This window comes from Pangasianodon hypophthalmus, chromosome 16 (assembly GCF_027358585.1).
Source record: "Pangasianodon hypophthalmus isolate fPanHyp1 chromosome 16, fPanHyp1.pri, whole genome shotgun sequence".
Classification (NCBI taxonomy): domain Eukaryota; kingdom Metazoa; phylum Chordata; class Actinopteri; order Siluriformes; family Pangasiidae; genus Pangasianodon; species Pangasianodon hypophthalmus.
The window spans coordinates 22974123-22995299 of NC_069725.1; the positions used below are offsets into that span (position 1 = coordinate 22974123).

General features: G+C 40.4%; 1 protein-coding gene across 3 annotated transcripts in view; it reads left to right on the forward strand.

Moving 5' to 3' along the window:
- Positions 1-21177, forward strand: part of scube3 (signal peptide, CUB domain, EGF-like 3) — a 92433-nt gene that overhangs the window by 65501 nt on the left and 5755 nt on the right. For all 3 annotated transcript variants that reach the window (XM_053240739.1, XM_026920077.3, XM_026920078.3), the window contains 8 exons: positions 2603-2719; positions 3761-3883; positions 10018-10134; positions 17138-17260; positions 17742-17858; positions 18260-18346; positions 20047-20163; positions 20347-20505. In XM_053240739.1, coding sequence (XP_053096714.1) covers positions 2603-2719; positions 3761-3883; positions 10018-10134; positions 17138-17260; positions 17742-17858; positions 18260-18346; positions 20047-20163; positions 20347-20505 — 960 coding nt within the window. The remainder of the gene's footprint in view (positions 1-2602; positions 2720-3760; positions 3884-10017; positions 10135-17137; positions 17261-17741; positions 17859-18259; positions 18347-20046; positions 20164-20346; positions 20506-21177) is intronic.

Consider the following 21177-nt stretch of genomic DNA (forward strand, 5'->3'; position numbering starts at 1 on the left):
AGGACACTTTTGGCTTTCAGCCTTTACTCTTATCATTCATCTCGAATCAACATAACTTCCCACTCCTGCTTTTCAGCCTGTATCCTTATCGTTCATTTTGTGCTAGCAGCTGTCTGTGCATTGAACGTTTATGGAGTTTTGTGGGTGTCACTACATGCAAGTGAGCTGTGTCAGGAATGTGCTTTGCACTTTATGGGTGATCAACATGCACGCAAGAACGAAGAAAATCCTATCTGAAATGTTTGTAAATCCAGCAGAAAATTTTTGTTCGGTTTGGCTTGCGCAAGCATTTGCACACAACTTTACTAAAAGTTATAAATGAGGTTCAGTGTGTGTGATGATGGAATGAAAATAGACACACGAGATGTGATGTTGATCCAGAACCATCTGGGATTAAATATTAACCAAATGAGCTACTCGGAACGAAAAAAAAAGTATTATGATTTCAGTTGCATTTGTTTTCCTAGCAAGCAGTTTTTCCCCCAGAATATTCTGTTTCGTTGATGCTGTGTTATTGTTGTCAAACGCAATATTGTGCTGTTTATTTTCTCAACCTGCACAAAAGTTTAATTTCTCAAAAATCATACCAGCACAAACATTCTTTTTACAGCATGAACGAACAGAAATATCATATGGGCTGAAACCTATAGAGGTTTCTCTCTCGTATTTTTGAGAGCAGTTGAAAGTAAATAGTCATGGGACAAATTTTTTGTCTTTTTATTGCTGAATAAAATTTAAAGCCCTTCAGTAATTTCAATGCAGCCAGTAAAAGCACTTCTTCTAGTTCTTCTGTTAACTCAGTTCCTGTGCTTCTAAAATTTCACTTTCAGTCATTGCGTCTCAGAGAATTAGTGTATAGAAAAGATACTATTAAGGAGCCATTACCTAACAAGCTGATTTTGGGGAAAGGTCTCCTCCTCTCTCATCTCCGTTGTGATTGGCTTGACATTGCGGTCATGTGGTGTCTAGTGTAATATGCAAAATAACAGCCAGAGTACCAAATAATGGAAAGACCAGGAAAAGAAGGGATTGTATATGGGCTACTTTGATACGTCTGACCAAAATCTGATTTGAAAGCAGTGTAGACTTTCCATTATTCATGTTAATATTAGTGCCAGTGTGTTTTTGCTATAATCCACATTTTTAACTGCAGATAAGTTTTCAGACCAGAAAAAAAGAGTTCTCTAGATGGATTCAGTTTAAACCTCTTAGAGGAGAATGGTACTGTACAGAACTCACAGAATGTATATTTATTCATTCGGATGTTATTATGTAATAATCGTAAAAACACAGTGCCCTGGGCAATGTACTCTGATCCGATGAGGTGTCCTTTCTCTCCATCTGGATGGTTTTGCCTTCTGAGGAAGCCAAAAAAGGTCTTCGACCCACACTGGCTGCTTGGTTCTGATTTTCTTGAAGCCTCTCCATTAGGAGTTGTTTAAAATAGATACTATTGCAGTCAAAAGAGAAATAAATCCAGCTTGAGGACAAAAAAAAAATATGATCCCAACTGATCCATCCACATGGTGTTTCTATTATTTCTAATCAGTGAGTGTTACAGCTTACGTCACATTTAGGACTCACTTTCAGCTACGTGATTTACAACGGAGACAAAATCTAAAAAGCAGGCTTTAGGGTCTTGCTCATGTTCCTAACAGCAGCTCTTTCGGGATTTGAAGTCATGACCTTCTGGTCACTAAAACCAAACCTTAAAGGAAAGAATCCACTCTGAATGACTTGCATATTAATCTTTATAATTAACATGTGACCTTCAATAGCATCCAGGATTTATTTTATAATAAAAAATAAGTTGGCTTGGCTTTAGCTTAATTCTTTCATCATGGTTTATTTTCTCTTTGGTTACCAGTTTCCTACATTACCCACAGTGCCATTTGACTACCTGGTGATAGTGGTGTCAGTAGGATTCATCAGTACCTAAAGAGAGCTATGCAGCGGCACTTTAGTCCTTTAGTCCCTTTAGTAGCTATCTCGCCTCCTCGTCTGTACACTCTGCTCAAACAAATCAGCTTCCAAAGCTTCAACTTTCATGCTAGTACCAGCATCAACACCATCATGTAGATCGCTAACTGAACTAATCTCTGCTGTAACTCTGTCTCTATAGCTGCATTGCATTCTGGGACCTTGAGTCTAGCGTTTGTACCAATGTCTCCACTGCTTGCTTTTTACGCAGGATTTCTCATTAATGTGACTTGCTGGAAAATGGCGAGTGAGAATAGAAGTTTTGCTCTGCTGTTTTTCGGAGCTAACAAAAAAACTTACCACTTATTTTTCTGATAGTTGAATTTTTTTCTACTATTAAACACCATTGTAATAATAATAATAACAGCAATTCCCCTGTGATGTCAGCAGAGCACACAACATCTCACAAGAATAATAAAAATACAGAACCAACCAACAAATTAGCACCAGAATCACTAAATAAGTTAAAAACAATAATGTGTGTGTGTATATTTGAATATAATTATTGTTAACGCATTTCATGTTGGATTTTTCCTTGCTAAACCTAATGTCGTAATGTCATTACCAGGATTTCTGAGTTTTTTGTGACGACTCTAACTATCGTATGCGTTTGTGTCTTCAGAGACGTGTGCGGTGAATAATGGAGGATGTGACAGCACGTGTCACGATGCTCTAACAGGGGTGCGCTGCAGCTGTCCGGTCGGATTCACTCTTCAGCCTGACCGCAAGACCTGCAAAGGTAACACACACACATACACACACTTCTACACAGTCATGCAACCAATTTCGCATTTCTTTTTTTTTAAAATATGGTTTAAGAAGGAACAAAAGGAAACAAATCGCTTCTAACCCTGGCAGAACAAGACAGGAGCTCTGCTTCATGCCTGAGGGAGAGAAAGGGACTTATTTTGTCCAGATGATGACAATCCCTTTTGGAGATGGATGCCTCATTTAGAGACATGGTTAACTCTTAATCAGAGCCATCTTTGCAGATTCAAAGCCAATCGGAAGAGGCAGATGATATATCAATCTTTTCTTGTGAGAAGGCTTATTCCAGATGAACCACAAACTTTCAGGCGCCTACTGGTATTAAAACGTCCTGTTCTGAAATGTTCCAGAGCCCTGGCCCTGGTGGTCATGAGGCAGATTCAAATCAAAGGAAACATGTACTGTGTGTTCAAAAAAGGCAAGATTGCGGTATCGGTATCTTATTTTAATCTGAACATGATGCTTTTCAGATTAAAGATTACCATTCAAGTGGCTAAAGTTGTGAGATCATTGTTGCTAAGCAACTGGGAGACATGACACTGAAAGACTTGTTTCGTTTTAATAGAAATTTAGTTAGGTAGCACAAAGCCATTATGTATTGTATACACAAGACAGTGTAAAGACAGAACCTTCAAGAATATATGAACATTTTCCTCAGATGTGTTGGTGACATAGTAAGAAACAATTCCTTACGACTAGAATTACACTGTAATTACACTGACAGTTCTTGGATTCTGCCATTTTGTGAAATGTCAGTAGTGTCTCAACTCACGAATGTGCAGCTAACTATACCGTTAAAGCTTCTCTTACTTATCTAACCCTTAATTTTAACCAGTTTTTCCACTGGTGAGGATATACAAGATAAATAACTCCCTTTCAAGTTGCACTGGAGTATTAATATGTATCTCCATTTCTTTCTAGAAATCGTAGAACTGTGTAGTTCTACTTCAGGGTTTTCTGTGTTGCTTTTCTCCTTCACATTTCCAATGTTCTTGAATCTTTTCCATTCCAGATATCGATGAGTGCCGCATGAGTAATGGCAGCTGTGATCAGATTTGCCGGAACACAGTGGGAAGCTTCGAGTGTAGCTGCAGGAAGGGTTACAAGCTGCTCACCAATGAGAGGACCTGTCAAGGTAGGAACACACTTTGCTGTGGGATTCTGGTAGTTTTCCATGTAGTCCTCAACGTATGTTTACATTCGCAAGCGACAAAGCAACAGGTGACCATTCATTTTCTGTGCACAGTAAGGAGCAATTTCAGTGACTTTTCTCAATTTTCTCAATTCTATGCAAATTAAGTGCGACACAGTAACATGACAAATCTAAACAACTGGCTTGGATGATACCTCGGACCAATCCTAAGGCGCGTGTGGTCCAATGGTTCTTCAGTTCCCCACTCCCAACTTTAGTTCCTACCAGCAATTACTGTGTAATGCTAAAAATGGAAGAAAAACTTCTAAACATGCTTTCATTTTATCCTGTCAAGACCTCTCATTAAATGGATATATCATATGTAGGAGCTTGGAAGGAGGTAGCAGAGATTGTTGGTGCCTCTTGAGTGTATGTATGAAATACATTTAGCTTGCCAGCAAAGCTAGTATGAAACCAGGCAAAGTCATATAAATCAAACAACTAATTTTCACACTGAGTAGTGTGTTATTTAATTTGTCTTTAACTAGTTAGCTTTAGAAGACATGTAGCTACTATAGTAGCTAAGTATTCTATAGTAGCAGTTGCTACACACCAACAAGAGACAGACTGCAAGCAGTTAGTGTAAACGGATGGTCAGGATCCTCTCCTACATTGTTCACCTTATAGAGTTATCCTCATTATTCGTTAAGCCTAGGTGTGGCTATATAAAGCATCTCGTGACTCAGTTCAGCTCACACATCAGTAAATTAAAACAGAGTTTATGGCATAGTCAGCACACGCCGTTGCCCCATTCCTCCTGCCGTACATACAAATTGAGGTACTTCAGAAGTGAGAATCTTTCCCTGGCTTGGTGCCATGAGAGTGATGGAATAAATGCTCGGTAGGAGAGCAGGAACTCAGCCACTGAGCAAACAGAGGATCACGCTGGGTCATGCTGAGCCGAGCTGAGCTGCAGGTGTTGGAAATTAGAGCGAGCAATCTTCTCCACCTCCCCCCAGCACACACATCTGGAGGCCCCAAGAGAGCAAAAAGCAAATAGAAAGGCTTCAGAGTGAGAAGAACGAATGGAAATAAAAGGAGGAGGCAGAAGGAAAGGCAAAAGGGGAGAACCGAGCAGAGGACATGTATTGCCTTTAGTTTCGTCCTTTGGTGTGGTCATCAGTAGGCATACTGAGATAAACAAGAACTTTGGTATTGTCAGGCTTGGAGTTCCAAGCTGTCTATTTTCTTTCACTCGTTCTGTCTGTCTTTCCTTTGTTGTTCAATTTCCTCGTTTGCTTTCCCTCGAATGCTACCCGTATATCGTGGCATGGATTTTTGTTGGGTTTGATTCATTTTCAGACATCAGTTTTGGAGCTGAAGCGTTGATGCCTTCCTACAGAGTGTTCAGAGCTCAGCTAAAACCAAGCTGCCAATCACAGCAACCACACACTTCTTTAAAACTGAGCCATCTAACTGCTGTGTGGAATATTCCTGTCAAACCGTAGAGAAACCTAGCCACAAACCCTTCCTGTTTTCCCTTCCTGTCTTCTTGTATATACTTTTGGACAGAACTTGGTGACATTGTGGAAGATTTAAGAGAATTAATTTCACCAGAAGTTGCAGTCTCAGATTGAAAGTTGGCTTACTTTATTTACAGTCATTTGTGACTATGCGTTTATGATCTCCAGAAGTAGTGACTGCAAAACCCCGACATCCTTTTCCCCATATCAGACCTATCATTTAGACCCAGCATCTGTGCTCCACCCAGACTTGCTCCATGACCTGTGGTTGTTTTCTTTCCCCACTCCCCACCAGGCCACGGGTGAGATTGTGGGAACATTGTCAGCACTTTAACCAAGCTGCTGGATATTACCTTGTTATACTTATCTGAGACCTGCTGTTTTTTTTTTCAAATGGAAGTGTATGATTTAGAAAAAAGGGTTCCACAGGGGTTCTTTGGATTCATAATGGTTCTATCTTACTGAGTATTTACTACTTTTTTCCTGAAAGGGTTATACATAGAACCTTTAAGCCATCCCAGAAAGCAGTCTCAGAAAAATAAGGGTACTAAACTGTATATTTCCTTGTCATTGGGTGGTACACTCAAGCACACACCTTTTGTACCTTTAGTATGTGTCTTTTACCCAGAACGATGTATATCATATTCCTTTAAAGCTTTATTGTAAAAGGCAATTACAGTCCAATTATGTACCTTAAATCTTACACTACATCCAAGTTTCCAGGTGAAAGATGCATATTACCATACCCTGATCCATTTTAAGAAAAACAGCGAAACTGATCTAGGATAAATGTAATGATTAAGGGACAAACTCAAAGAAACCTTTAGAGTGGTTGATGGGAGCTTTGTTTTCTAAGATTGTATGGCAAGCATCACCTAAGCAAAGCTACAGTTCATGGTATGGCATGGCAGTGTGTAAGTTTTTGGCGAGGGGTCTTAGGAGTGGGGGTGTGCAAAGATTTGTATGCCGTTGTTATCATAGGGAAGCGGTAGGTGTGGGCTGTCAGGGAAAAACTCTTATCTTTATCCTGTTCTCCACACAATGCTGCTTAAGTGCACCCCAAGGTGAGAGGTCAAACAAATCGCTTAGCTCAGTGGTTTTCATCTATAGTGCTGCACTGTTGGTGATTTCCCTGCTCTCACACACCTAATTCAATTCATCTGGCCCTGATTTTATTAAGCCTATATTTGTATCAGGTATCTTAATAAAAGCTCCCTGAAAGATTCTTTGGTTTTCTCTTTGGAGGAACCCATAAAAACTACAGTAGGCTGATAAATTAAAGGAAAACCTGGTGGTTCTGCTGTGGGAGGCATTTATTTTGCTGGTTTGGGTCCACTTCTCTTGTCCCCTTGTATGGAAACATCACTGCAGATCAGTTCAACGTTCTTCTGACTGATCATCTTTATACTATGATTGAACAATTCTATCCAGATAGTCATGGTCTCTTCCAGGATGATCCCATCCCCATCTACAGGGCACGACATCTCCCTTAATAGACTGTTTAGGATGAAAATGTTGTAAATTGTGATCATTGATGCTATGGCCTTCACAGTCAACAGATCTTCCTAATTTAACACTGTTCCAAAATCTCCCATAAGTGTTTGACAGTGCTCGCCACCACCAACATCAAAACAGCAACTGAGGGAATATGTTTTGGAAGAGCGGTGCTCATCTCTTCCAGTACAGTTTCAGAATCAAGGCCAAGGCACACTAAAGTTGCTCTGGTGCCTCGTCGTGGCCTAATGCCTTATGAAGACACTATGTTGGACTTCCTTTCATTTATCATTTGTTTTTTTTACCAATCTTGTACCATTATAGGAATTGATGCCCACTGCTTTACTGATCAGGGTCTGTTGTTGTCAGAAATAATTGTAATACTTGTTAATAACCATGTCTGAAGGCTCAGTTTATGCACTGAAAATGATAAATAGCATAGATTTGGTTTGACCTGTGGGGAAAATCTATTAGAGAGGGTTCAAAGTATAACTCCTTCAGGATGCTACGATTCCCTGAGGAATTTTTTGAGTGCATTCCAATAATAAGCAACTAACTCGTACAGTAAGAGTTTTGCTAATGTAGGTAACTATCTTGCTTGGATTAACACTGCTATAAGCCAAGATTTATATCAGAGGAAGAGGAGAAAGGTGTTCCAGTCAAGTACTTGTAGAAAGGTCATTCTTTCCTTTAGAAGAGCTACCTGAACTCCGTGTCACACACTTGACCTTTTTCTAATCCTCTGAGAGCAAGGTGAATGCCTCAGCCTAAACAGAGGCGGCTTTTGAGCTCTGACTGCTCTCTAAATGCTCCGGGTGGAACATGTAAACAGAATTTTTGCTTTATCTGGTGTTGACTGTCCCCCTGGTTTCGTGGCCATCATCAACCCTCAGCTTCAATCAATCAGGATGGGGCTTGTCCTTCACCACCTTACTGAGCATCTGGACACATTCCATAGCCATTGCTAAACCTCCCCCACACTGTCCTTAGCAGGCTATTCAGACTTGCCCCTTATCTGATTGTGCCCTCATATCCTTTAGGAGAGGCTGATAGAGCCCATATCTCTGCTCTGTAAACAGACTAGTTGTTAGTTTTTTTCCCTCAGTTGGCTATTGTTTCGAATTGCCAGTGGCTAAGATTAGCAGCTAACAGAGTTAGCATCATGGTTGCTAAGGTACCATGATGAAATTCTTTTTCTGTGGTATCTTTCTTCCTCACCCTCCGTCTCTTGTCATTTTTGATGATAGATTCCTAGGACCCACTCAGTTTGGTGCCAAATCTTGTATCTATCTTCTCAAACTTCCCTGTGCTAGCACGTACACAGGCCTACTGCCACCTACCCCGCATACACCCACATTTTTCCACTCTCCCTTTCCCAAAACAAGAGGCCCTTCATAACTATGCAAGATCTTCGCAAAAATTTTCTTTTTTTTCTTTTCTTTTTTTATTTTTCCCAGGTTGTGGAGATTGCCGTGCTGCATAGACACGACCCACACAATTAACAAATTCACTGGAAAGGAATGGAATGTGGTTTGGAAGCATTGAAATCAAGTGAACATTTGGCCTGCTGGGTTACAGGATTTTGGAGGAGTAGTTGAGGATGATTGATGTATCTTGAGGGTCAGAAAGCGAGCAGCTGGGTCCACTGGGTGTGGAAACCTGTCAGTGGTACCCTGCTGTCCTTCTGAACCCGTGCCGATCTCTGTGGGGGAAACAAAGACCAGGCTCACTTAATGAATCTGCCAACAGCTCGTAAAGCATTTCTGATGAAGCTTGAGAGATCTGGGCTGGGGAAAAACGGAAAAATGGTGTTATATAACAGGCAGTTTGGTCTAGACGGCTGAAGAGCAGTAAGAATTAACTGTATAGTGTTGTATAATTGTCCCAATTCAACTCAACTTTTATAAGCACCAGTACCTGAATGCTATAGTATTGGTTGTCTAAAGCTAACTGCTTGCTAGTTACAGGTTGGGTTTGTTGGGCTTGTTGTTTGCGTATTTGAGCTTTCAATAAATCAGAAACCATAGCTTTGCTAATAGGTTGCTATTTGTAAACTCTGAATCAGGCTGCAAGGAACAGACATGTTTAGAGATGCTTGTATACACAAAATATTTGAGGGTCACAGATTTTCTTTCCCAAACTATGATGGCTCATGGCTTATAACCAAGTCTGCTTGTTGAATGGCTAATGAATGGCTTGTTGAAAGTATTGTTTAATAAGCCTACAATACTTGCCCCAAGCCAGTGCCCAAAAATACACTAATGTTTTACCTGAGTCTTCCAAATGAGATGAGCTTAATTTATTACTTGGCAGTTTTTCAGTCTACAATTACCTTCATCCAATCAAAAACATGTCTAGCATGATGAAAACACAACTGGACAAGTAGCTGACCCACAAATAGGGTTATCTCTTGTATTGGAGAATGCCAGTTCTGCCCATGCTGTCTATCTAGGTGAGCTCCTCCCAAATAGATCAAGGGTAGTGATGGTGCCCATGACAAAGATATTTTAGATCGGCTAACCAATTATCAGCACAGCCACTGTGGAGGGCATCAAGCACCAAAGTGACTTAGAAGTGAGGCAGAGTACAATCAAGTGGAGGGTTAAGAGCTTTTCTTGCTCAGGGGCTTTTATTGCACATTCATTTCCCAAGCAGGTAAATCTTTTCCATATGTCCTGAGGAAAAAAGGACAAGTCACCTATTTGGCTTAGCTGAAAGTGCCTGCAAAGATATTGAGCTGTTTTATTAAAAAATTATTATACAGTAATTATAATCAAATTAGCATAATGGACGTTTTGGCAAAAAAAAATATGAGCGGTAAGCGTGGTAGATTATTGTTAATCTGGAAATCATAGAAATTATTTACAGATGATTTATAGATGACAGATTTTTTAATGTATTATACCAATACAAGTATCAAATTCTAATCAAGGATTTATTGATTTATTTTATTCACATTTTAAACATGAATTAACAAATTAACATTAACATGGGTTAACAAATTAGCGATGAAAATCTTAACATGTGGGTAAGACCTTGATCTGGATGAATTTGAAATATGTTTAATTGTGATTTTTAAAAATAAATTACAAATCTATCTGTCTCTCTCTCTCTCAACAGACATAGATGAGTGCTCGTTTGACCGCGCGTGTGACCACACCTGTGTGAACTCTCCAGGCAGTTTTGAGTGTCAGTGTCACAAAGGCTATGTCCTGTATGGAGTCGCTCACTGTGGAGGTAACACATATTACATTACATTTTTTTCATAAGGCAGGTGTTATATTAATCCAATCCCATCAAATCCAGTCCTATCTCATTTTGTCCCATCCCACACCATCTCATCCTGTTCAGTCCCATCCCATCCCACCCCATCTTATCCTGTTCTGTCCTATCAGCTGTTAGTGCACAAGAAAAAACTTCAGTACTGTTTTTTTCTTCTCTAACACACCTGACCCAACAGTCTTTAATTTAGAGTAGTGTAGTTGTGGCTGGAGATTTGCTCTTGCCATGAGGATGACTTGAGTTGAACCTTTATGGCTAGTCTGAATCTGAGTGTGACAAGACAAGGGAAAGGAAAGACATACCTAGTAACAGTACGAATAAAGAGTTGTTCATGTCGGTGTTTTGCCGTCTCGACAGAAAGATGTGTTGGAGAGTGTGACTGCTTCAGGGCAGACACACATTCCTGCAGTGCAGAACTTGCTGATCCTACACCTAGGGTGTGGCAGGATATCAGGGAAAGTGTTTCAGGGTGATCCAAGTAAATTATAAGTTGTGGAAGGCTTCTGAGTGAGGCAAATGTCCAAGAGTTTAGGAGATTGCTAGTTTGAATCCCAGTGATGCCACACCATGACCAGGAGTCTAAGAGCATCCAAGTGCTCCATGAGTAAATTTTGGAAAAATAAAAAGAAATGAGTAGCTATTGTTATACATATTGTTATGTATGGAGTACAAATGTATTATGGTTTTTTTCCATGTACCCTAACTTAAGAGGAAGTTGGGGTCACAGCACATGACTCCAGTGAAACAGAGGGTTAAGGGTAAGAGCCCAACAACTCCCGACCCTGGTCAGAACACAGAGCTGCCATTGCAAATTATTAATTAAGACATGGTAAGCAAAAACTGCTTTAAGTTTGCACTTTGGATGTTCATGAGGTGTTGGTTGGGCCAGTGGTAACTATTATCACTTGGTTTATAAAAACAATTTTATGCACAAGACTAGTTATATATTGAGTCATCCAGCAAGTTCTGAAAGTTCTGGGATAATAATGCAAGTCTGTCAACAACATAATCTCTCTGATTTCTAGTTACATTAACAATCGTTCCACCTTTTTTTTTTTTTTAATTCCTTCATGAAAAAATGAGCCAATTTAGTATTGAGCCACCTTGCCAGTATTTGAGCTCAGTGTTGTTGTTGTTGAAGCTCTGCTGAGAAGAGACCAGAGTAGGTGATAATCTAATGCTGTAAGGTCATGGCTGTATGTTGGAAACTGCAAATGGTACAAAATGGTACACCCATTTTTTAGGTGAGCAAAATTATTGGAACAGATAGTTTTAAAGCAGATAATTAACCACTTAATATGTGATTGCATATTCCTTGTTTGCAATTACTACACCAACCTGGCGATCCAGTGACATCGCCAAACTGTTGCATTCTTCTTTTGTGATGCTTTTCCAGGTTAGAAGCACAGCTTCTTTTAGTTGTTGTTTGTTTTGGGGGGTTTCTCCCTTCAGTCTCCTCTTCAGGAGGTGAAATGCTGCTCAAATGGCTTAAGGTCTGGTGACTGACCAGTCTAAAACCTTCCACATTTTTCCCCTAATGAAGTCCTTTGTTGTCACTTGTTGACTTTTAAATAAAGGTGATTCTGTCCCCCACACTTTTTCGTGTTATCAGTGTGGATCTGTTCGTTCTCATATGTATTGTCATTTTTATTTGGCAGGCTGGGAACTTTATGTTAAATGCACTGCAGAAAAAAATAGAGGACAATAGCATCCTTCTTTCAAACACAGTGTAATTATTTTAGTGTATTATTCACGATTGATTTCTACGTTATGATTTGAGGTAACACAGGTAATTATCCTTACCCATTAAAGCAAAAAATCTTGTTTTGCACTGAATACTTTAATTTTGTATCAGCTTTTAGTTCATTGCTGCTATGGTCTTTAACTGGTGTACAGGAAAGGCTGTTGCATCTCTGACAGAGAGAGAGGAGGGCGATTGCTCGTCCTCGGCCTCTGTGGCATGTACACAGGTGAGATTTCCCTAAAAAAAAAAAAAAAACTGTGGGTATGCTAACAAGTTTCTGATGTATTTCTGTCATAATTTGGAACCAGTCCTAAAAGATCCCAATGGGATTAAATAAGAATACCATAAAATCAGCTGAAATTCTGATAAACTGGAAAAAAGGAACTGCAGTTTAAAAAAAAGTTCACCTGATTCTTACACATTCTTATTTGATTACAATTGGTTATACTGTCCAATTAATGGTGCTTTGACATTTTTAGGATTTTTGTGAGGGAGGATCAGTAAGAGGTCAGGAAGGGAGGGAGAAAGAGGAGGAAGAGAGAGAGGGAGATGAGGAAAAGAAAGAGAAAGAAGAGTGGGAGAGCACAAGAGAGGAGAAAACTGCAACAGACATGATGTAGACTCTGATCAACATTACTCAGCAACAAAACCAAACCACCCAGATCCCAAATTCATTATAAAGCAGACACTGCCAGACCGTACTCCTTCATTTCAGGCACAGTGGTACATCACATTTCAATGGCTCCATTTCAGTGTTTTGTGTTTTTATTGTAGTAAAGCTTTTAAAAAACAAGTATCTTCCCCCCTCTCTTAGAACTCTCTGGAAAATACAAATTAAGCCCTAGATTTCTCGTACCATGGGTAGATTTCCCAGTGCTGTAGTTTTTCTCACCTGATTTATAAATGTACATACTTTGTTTGGCCCTTGAGGGTCACGTCGACTGACGTCTGTGTCCCCCCACCTTTAAAATGGCTGCTACTCCCTGCTTGTTGTGTTGCCAGTGTGTGGGGGTTTTTTTTTTAGGTCATTGTCTTGCTGCATGATGAAGTTCTTCCCAATTAGATTGGATGCCTTTCTCTGTAAATTGGCAGACAGAATGTTTCTGTGGACTTCTGAATTCATTCTGCTGCTACCATCATGAGTTACATCATCAATAAAGATTAGTGAGCCGTTCCAGAAGCAGCCATGCAAGCCCAAGCCATGACACTAATTCGAACCGTGCTCGACCGATGAGCTCATATGTTCCGGGATATGACCAGATCCTTGCATTCGACACACTTTGGCCTTTCCTTCACTTTGGTAGAGTGTAATCTTGGTTCCAGAACATTTGCGTCTCATCTTTGTATTTCTATTTATATCTGTCCTTCCGATTCCAATTTGGCCTTTCCATTACAACATTTTCGGAGGAGAGTAGATGTAATAACATAGAAATTCTGAAATCAACCTGTTCGTGCCATTCGGAAGTAACCACCTAACCACAGTCTTACTGGGTGATGTAACTCTTGAGAGGAGGAATGCGTTCCTGCGGTTCAGAGGAAGGGTGGCGAGGCGCTGATGGAGGCGTCACTAGAGAAACACGTGTTTATGGGTGGATTAAGAGTATTTCGATGGTGATGGTCTCTAATTGCGTGTAGAGCGGGTACAGGAAGGCAGAGAGGAGGCCTGGCACCGAGACAGGGCTGCCCAGGCATTGTTAAGATGTTAAGAGACCCTAGTGTGATGAATGAGGCTTTCTGCTTTTCTGTTCACACTCGACAAGCTTTTAGATAAGAGGCAGCATTATGGAACACTAGAGGAATGGGTTCTGCTTTCCTATAGGAAGCTGTTCACTTGTGAAAGGGATGCAGACATAGCAAATATCTGGAATGCAGAGTTCACATTTAAGGCTGTTGCAGGGTTGCACCAACTGACCAGAAGCAAGTTCTGGATACTTGTAGAAAGAACAGAGAGAGCTGCATCTTACCACAATGGTTGAAGTAAGTACTAGTGCTCAGGAGTTTGCAGCTGATCTGTTGATTGTGTGCTGCTGAAGTCAAAGAAAGTCTGAAAGCCTCATCAACATGGAGTAGTTAAGGTTCTGTACTAGAGACAGCATTTATTGTCACATGTACAAGTACATGTTTTTTTTTTGTTTTTTTTTGTGCATATCTTAGCTTGGTAGTAAGCTGAGCTCAGGGTGCAGGGTCAGACATGAAATGGAGAACCTGGAGAAGAGAGTATTTCTCAAGGCGCAAAGCATGGCAGCTTGGCAGTGCTGGGATTTGAGATCATAACTTTATAATCAGTAGCCCAAAACCTTAACCACTGATTCAATACTGCACCAACTGTTGAGCCACTACTGCCCCAATGCAATAATTACTGAAATGTGGTCATGTTAAATTCTGAGCATCTGTCAGAAAGCCAAGCTGTTAACCTACAACAGCTCAGCTCTTTGCTTTGATTGGGTTGGAATTGGATGGATTTAATGGATTCGGCTTGGATTAGATTGGAATGGGTGGGATGGATGGGATGGGATGGGATGGGATAAGATAAGATAGGAAAGGTAGAATAGGATTGGATTGGATTACATCAGATTTGAAAGGATAGGATGGGATGGGATGGGATGGGATGGGATGGGATGGGATGGGATAGGATAGGATAGGATAGGATAGGATAGGATAGGATTGGATAGGATAGGATAGGATTGGATGGGATGGGAAAGGATAGGATTGGATGGGACGGGATGGGATTGGATTGAAAAAACACCTGCCTTATTAATGTAAATAAAACCAGATCATTTCCTCTATCTTCATTCTAGCAAATGGCCAAACATAAATAGAGCATAATTGTCTCTTAAATGTTGGCATCAGTTGACTAAGTAAATTTTTTCAAGTATTCAAGTAAATTTTAAAGTCTTCAAGGGCTGACATTTAATTGATTAAATTTAATTTCTATTTCCCATGTTTTCTATATGCGACCTTTTTTTCTCCTTCAGTAACACAGCAGGCAAAACTTTAACTTTAATTTAGATAACCCAGACACAGTAAATCTGTAGTATTACAATACACTGTCACAATATTACATCACTTAGCCACTCAATCTGCGTCTGGCTCAGTGTCTCTGCGAGATAATTAATGTTAACTAAGTAAAGGAAAAGAATAATTGATCCCCGCAAACACCCCGTTCCCTGTCTGCATGAATCAGTTCAGCCTAAGAGGCATGTTCCGGGGGTCTCAGGGGCATGAACAATTGTTGACACAAAAGGTCAATGAAGGTGTCAATCAAACAAGAGTTTTTTCTTTCTCTCCTTTTTCTCTCCTTTCTGCTTCTCTGTTCACTGAGATTAATGAGCCCCTTCAATGCAGATGGCCAAAAGAGGAAATGCAAAGTCAAAGGTTCTAGTTTGGAGACGCTCGAATCTGGGGGTTGGGGAGGGGGGAGAGGGGCGATTGACCCAAAGAAAAGGGAAACCAGACAAGCCTAGCAAGCGAGAGCTTTATTCATTAACAAAATTCAGATTCATTGCTATTCTGTTCCTCTCTGGCTTTAACTAAGAGCAAAGCCTTTGATATGCCTAAAGACTCTTTATGTCTTCTTCTCGGTCTGCCTCTACTTCAAAACCACTTAGTCAAACTCAGCGCTCTCCGTCTCTTTCTCTCTTTGTTTTTTATTCAGCTCCCATCTGGTTTGCTGTGTTTTAGAGAGTGATTGTGGTTTTACTTTTTCCTTTTTGGGGGAAAAAACGTGCTTAGAGGCATAGATGAGCAAATGCAAGCCAGTGAAAGCACACAAACCTTTGGCCTGGGTTCTGTGAAAGTCCAATCAGGTCAAGGTGGAAAAACAATTACTGACACTGTCAAATTATGCTGGAGAAGCTGCTGCCAACCCCCTCACTGTATCTTTTTCTCAGATGTTTGTTTGATTAATTTACATGAAACAGCCTACACTCGTAGAAAACTGAAGGGTTCTTCAGTTGCCTTTTCAGTTGCTGAAATTGTCCTTATCACAAAGAGGATCCAAGTAGAACCTTTTCAGGAGACCAATGAACCCTGAAAGAACCCTCGAAGAAGCCTTTTCTCTAAGTGTACTTTACAGCTTTGCTTAAACATTCTTCTTCTCACATGTAAGATCTGTAATTGTAACTACAGGCTGACAAAGAGGTCCATGAACGGCAAAGATGTACTGGACAGAGATGCCCATGAATGACAGCGATATCTAAGGATGCCCATTATTGGGCCAGCATGGCCTGACTTAAATTGGCCCATAAGATGATGTTCATATTGGTCCATTTAAAGTCAGTCCTGTTCTGTGTTGATCTGGATTTTTGTGGTGCACATTAGGTTTGTAGGCCACAATATTCATCTTATTTATGTTCTGAGAAGTTCCAGCAATTGTTCCATTCATGCTTGGCAAACACATCTTTTGCATATCTTTTAAACCTCTTATTGCTCATACAACATCTATATTGTCTATAATAAAAGGTGAACTTGCCTTTGAAATTATGATTAATGTTGAATCAAAGCTCACAACTGTATTTAGAAACAGAATATTTGGAAACAGCTTCAGTGTGTAAGCTCAGAGCTTGTCATAGACTGGTATGGAGTAAAAATAGACAATAGTTTTGACTCCTAACACACTCCTTCACACAACCTGTGCAAGCCTTTATAAACTTGCACAAGGTTGGTCTGGTTGATGCAACATGGTTTAGCATTTAGCACTCTAAAATGTGTTTCAGATCAACGAGAGTTTCAATGTTTACAAGGAGCGTGAGTCCTGATGGGGAAATGCTGAAGTGTTCACTTACATGCTGTGTGTGTTTTAGGAAAACTCCAGAATATATTTGCCATTTTATTGGTACAGAGTGTTTTTTTTTCTTTTTGCATGCAATTACTGCCCTTCTCACATATGAAAGTAAGCAGGGGTCAGCCTGTTCGGCACCACTGGAACTTTAACCCCTGCAACTCACTGCCTCCTGCTTGAGGGCACAAATCTAAGCACAGAAGGAACAGTTCAGCCTAAAAAAAAGGTTTTTTTTCCTCCTATGAGTTTTTCTGACTTGTTGACTATAAAGAACTTTAATTTATTGCCCATTTTTTCTCCTCCTTTGAGAATGTTGCAGAGCTCCACAGTCTTACATAATGGAGCTTTCCAAATCATTTGCAACATTGCAAAGAGCACTGATACGCAGTCACTATATCAGAGTGTTGTAAAGGGTCCTTTGTTTTGATTTTCAGACATCGATGAGTGCAGTATAAACCGTGGCGGCTGTAAGTATGGCTGTGTGAACACGTTGGGCAGCTACGAGTGTACATGCCCACCTGGATACAAACTGCACTGGAACAAGAAGGACTGTGTCGGTACGTGTACAGCAACACTCACACCTACTGGCCAATACACACATTACACCAAATACACAGTGAAGATTTCAATGTTTTGCTGGTTACTTTTGTGTAAATAATAATTTGGGTAAAAAATGTAAATATTTTTTTTTTTTCAAACCTCTGACTTCAAAAAGTACTCATATATTTGATGAACATGTAACTACCAGCTGGCTACACTATTTATTTCAAAAGTACCAATTTGACATGTTTGAAGTCTAGTTGAAAGCGTAATGTTGGGTTTTAACTCTGTGCATGCTTTTCCAAAGAAACAACTCTGGTTTGAGTATACAGATTGATGGTTGAAGGAAAATATAGAATAATTACCTAAAGGTCACTCTTAGGCAAGGGTGAATAGGTGAAGGCCTTTCAGCTTTACTAAATCACTTAGCCTAACTGGATGCTTATAAAATGATTTCTTGTTCACTGATAGATTTAAATGAAGTATTTGTTGTCACAGAGGTCATTAAGTGTCCATCCAGCCTGGTGGCGCCAAAAGCAACGCTCTCTTGCAGCAAGACAGGCAAAAAGGAGAGTTGTTCACTGACCTGTGCATCCAAGGCACACTATCTGGCAGGTACATGCTGCAGGAACACATTTCTTTTTTTGTCTGTGTGCATGGAATGAGGAAAATAGATCGTGTTAACAATGGTAGTAACAAATGAGGCAAGCACTTACCTTAAGATCTGATGTGCTTGTGTTATTTTGTGTAACTTGTTGGTTACAACTACAATATCACAACTATGGATGACATTTCTTAACTCAATAACAGTTCAAAGAAGATCACCTCAACAAAGTTACAAACAAAGGTACAAACTGGCTTAGACAACAACAGTGTAAACATAAAACTATTTATATTTGGGAATGCCTTGTACATATGTAAAAACAACATAATTGTACAGTTTTGCAGTCACTGAGATGTGCTGTTAGGTTTAACAGGACGTGGTATTACATACATCTGACTTGTCCTCTCTGTAGAGTCCGACAACAGTTACACAGTCAGCTGCGGCGTCCGAGGAAAAAGCCAAAGTAGACTGAACTCCAGCAACAGCCAGAGCTGCATAGGTAAGAGCAATATAGCAATACAGCACAGCCTGATAGGATGGTTGGATGGAGGGATAGATGGACTGAATGCATGGATTGATGGAGCCTGATTAGATGGATGGATGGAGTCTGATTGGATGAATAGAAGGATGGATGAATGGGTAGATGGTCCATCCAGTCTAGTGGACAGATGAATAGATGGATGCAAATTGAATGGACAGATGATTGAATAGATGGATAGTGGGTGGGTGGATAGATAGAGAGATGGATGGACAGATACATGAATAGATCAATATGCATAGTCCTTAATGCAATGTGTGGTAGTGATGAACGTGACTGGATATTTGCATGTGATGAACGTGATTGGATGTTTGGTAGTGATGAAGGTGATTGGATGTGTGGTAGTGATGAAGGTGATTGGATGTGTGGTATTGTTGAACGTGATTGGTTGTGTGGTAGTGATGAAGGTGATTGGATGTGTGGTAGTGATGAACGTGATTGGATGTGTGGTAGTGATGAACGTGATTGGATGTGTGGTAGTGATGAAGGTGATTGGATGTGTGGTAGTGATGAACGTGATTGGATGTGTGGTAGTGATGAAGGTGATTGGATGTGTGGTAGTGATGAACGTGATTGGATGTGTGGTAGTGATGTACGTGATTGGATGTGTGGTAGTGATGTACGTGATTGGATGTGTGGTAGTGATGTACGTGATTGGATGTGTGGTAGTGATGAACGTGTTTGGATGTTTGGATGTGATGAACGTGATTGGATGTGTGGTAGTGATGAAGGTGACTGGATGTGTGGTAGTGATGAAGGTGATTGGATGTGTGGTAGTGATGAACGTGATTGGATGTGTGGTAGTGATGAAGGTGATTGGATGTGTGGTAGTGATGAACGTGATTGGATGTGTGGTAGTGATGAACGTGATTGGATGTGTGGTAGTGATGAACGTGATTGGATGTTTGGTAGTGATGAACGTGATTGGATGTTTGGTAGTGATGAAGGTGATTGGACGTGTGGTAGTGATGAAGGTGATTGGATGTGTGGTAGTGATGAACGTGATTGGATGTTTGGTAGTGATGAACGTGACTGGATGTGTGGTAGTGATGAACGTAATTGGATGTTTGGTAGTGATGAACGTGATTGGATGTTTGGTAGTGATGAACGTGATTGGATGTTTGGTAGTGATGAAGGTGATTGGATGTGTGGTAGTGATGTACGTGATTGGATGTGTGGTAGTGATGAAGGTGATTGGATGTGTGGTATTGTTGAACGTGATTGGTTGTGTGGTAGTGATGAAGGTGATTGGATGTGTGGTAGTGATGAACGTGATTGGACGTGTGGTAGTGATGAACGTGATTGGTTGTGTGGTAGTGATGAAGGTGATTGGACGTGTGGTAGTGATGAAGGTGATTGGTTGTGTGGTAGTGATGAAGGTGATTGGATGTGTGGTAGTGATGAACGTGATTGGATGTGTGGTAGTGATGAACGTGATTGGTTGTGTGGTAGTGATGAAGGTGATTGGACGTGTGGTAGTGATGAAGGTGATTGGATGTGTGGTAGTGATGAACGTGATTGGATGTGTGGTAGTGATGAAGGTGATTGGATGTTTGGTAGTGATGAAGGTGATTGGATGTGTGGTAGTGATGAACGTGATTGGACGTGTGGTAGTGATGAACGTGATTGGTTGTGCCAACGCTGCTTTGGTTTGTCTGTAGAGACTTTGGCTTCTCCAGTGAAGCAGACGGCATCGTTCCGAATCAAGAACGCCAAATGCCACCTGCACCCCAAACTCAAGGGACGAGCAGAAGATGGAGGCAAGCAGATTGGTCCAGGTGAAAAGTCATAGGTCATAAACTAGGACATTTCACAGTGACAATATGTGTAATGTAACAGCAAAATGTTGAGTTGTCCATTTTGGGCAGTCCTAGTGTTACATAGACAATGGCTTATTAATTGTTGCTCAGTTTGTTGCCTCCGTTTAGTGTTAGTGTGTAACACGAGTGTGTGGACTGCAGGTGGTCAGCTCTGCAACAACTGCCAAGTCACCTTCGTCAATCTGAAGTGCGAGTCCTCCAAGAAGACCAAAATTCGCCACACACGTAACCCGTCTAATAAAGAGGTCACACGCATCACGCTGGAACTAGAAGCAGAGATAAAGCCTGGAGACACTACCGGTAAGTGTGTAAAAAATTAATAGGAAGTAGGAATAATAGGAAAATTACCAACAACAGGGTGATGTGATGATGTTACCACCCCTAACTGAATGTTTTCCCACAGCAGTACATCCCAAAGTGTTTTAACAACTATTTTATTTATTAAGAAATATCATACTTTTATTTGTTTGTAGTCACATTTAATGTTGTGAAATGTCCATGAAACAAGTTCATTCCTGTTATCACTTACTTTATAAGAGCTATGAGCTTACTTTATATTCACCCTCTGTTTTCTGACACAGGAGAAGCTTTACCCCTTACTGTTAAAAAGCACTGACACTGGAGACTCCTTCCATATAACTTCAATAAGTCTCCTCACAGCAAACTTCTCCATATCCACAAATACTATGCAGTATTTCTGAAACTGCTCTCTATTTTTCATTTCTTTGCTGCCACCATGTCTACCCAAAGGTTACTGTACACCTGTTAGCTTTCTGAAGAGGAGACAGAGAAGGCAGTGAGGAACTGACTTGTTTTAGCTCTTGTGTAATAGCGACATCTACTGTACAAGCCAGGAATTTCTTTCTTTTTTTTTTTTTTTTTTTTTTTACTTTCATGAAAGCAGGGCTGCTACACTAATATCTTTTAAAAATGTCTCACGTCTGGTTCAGAATTTCTCTCTGTCGGGTTGTG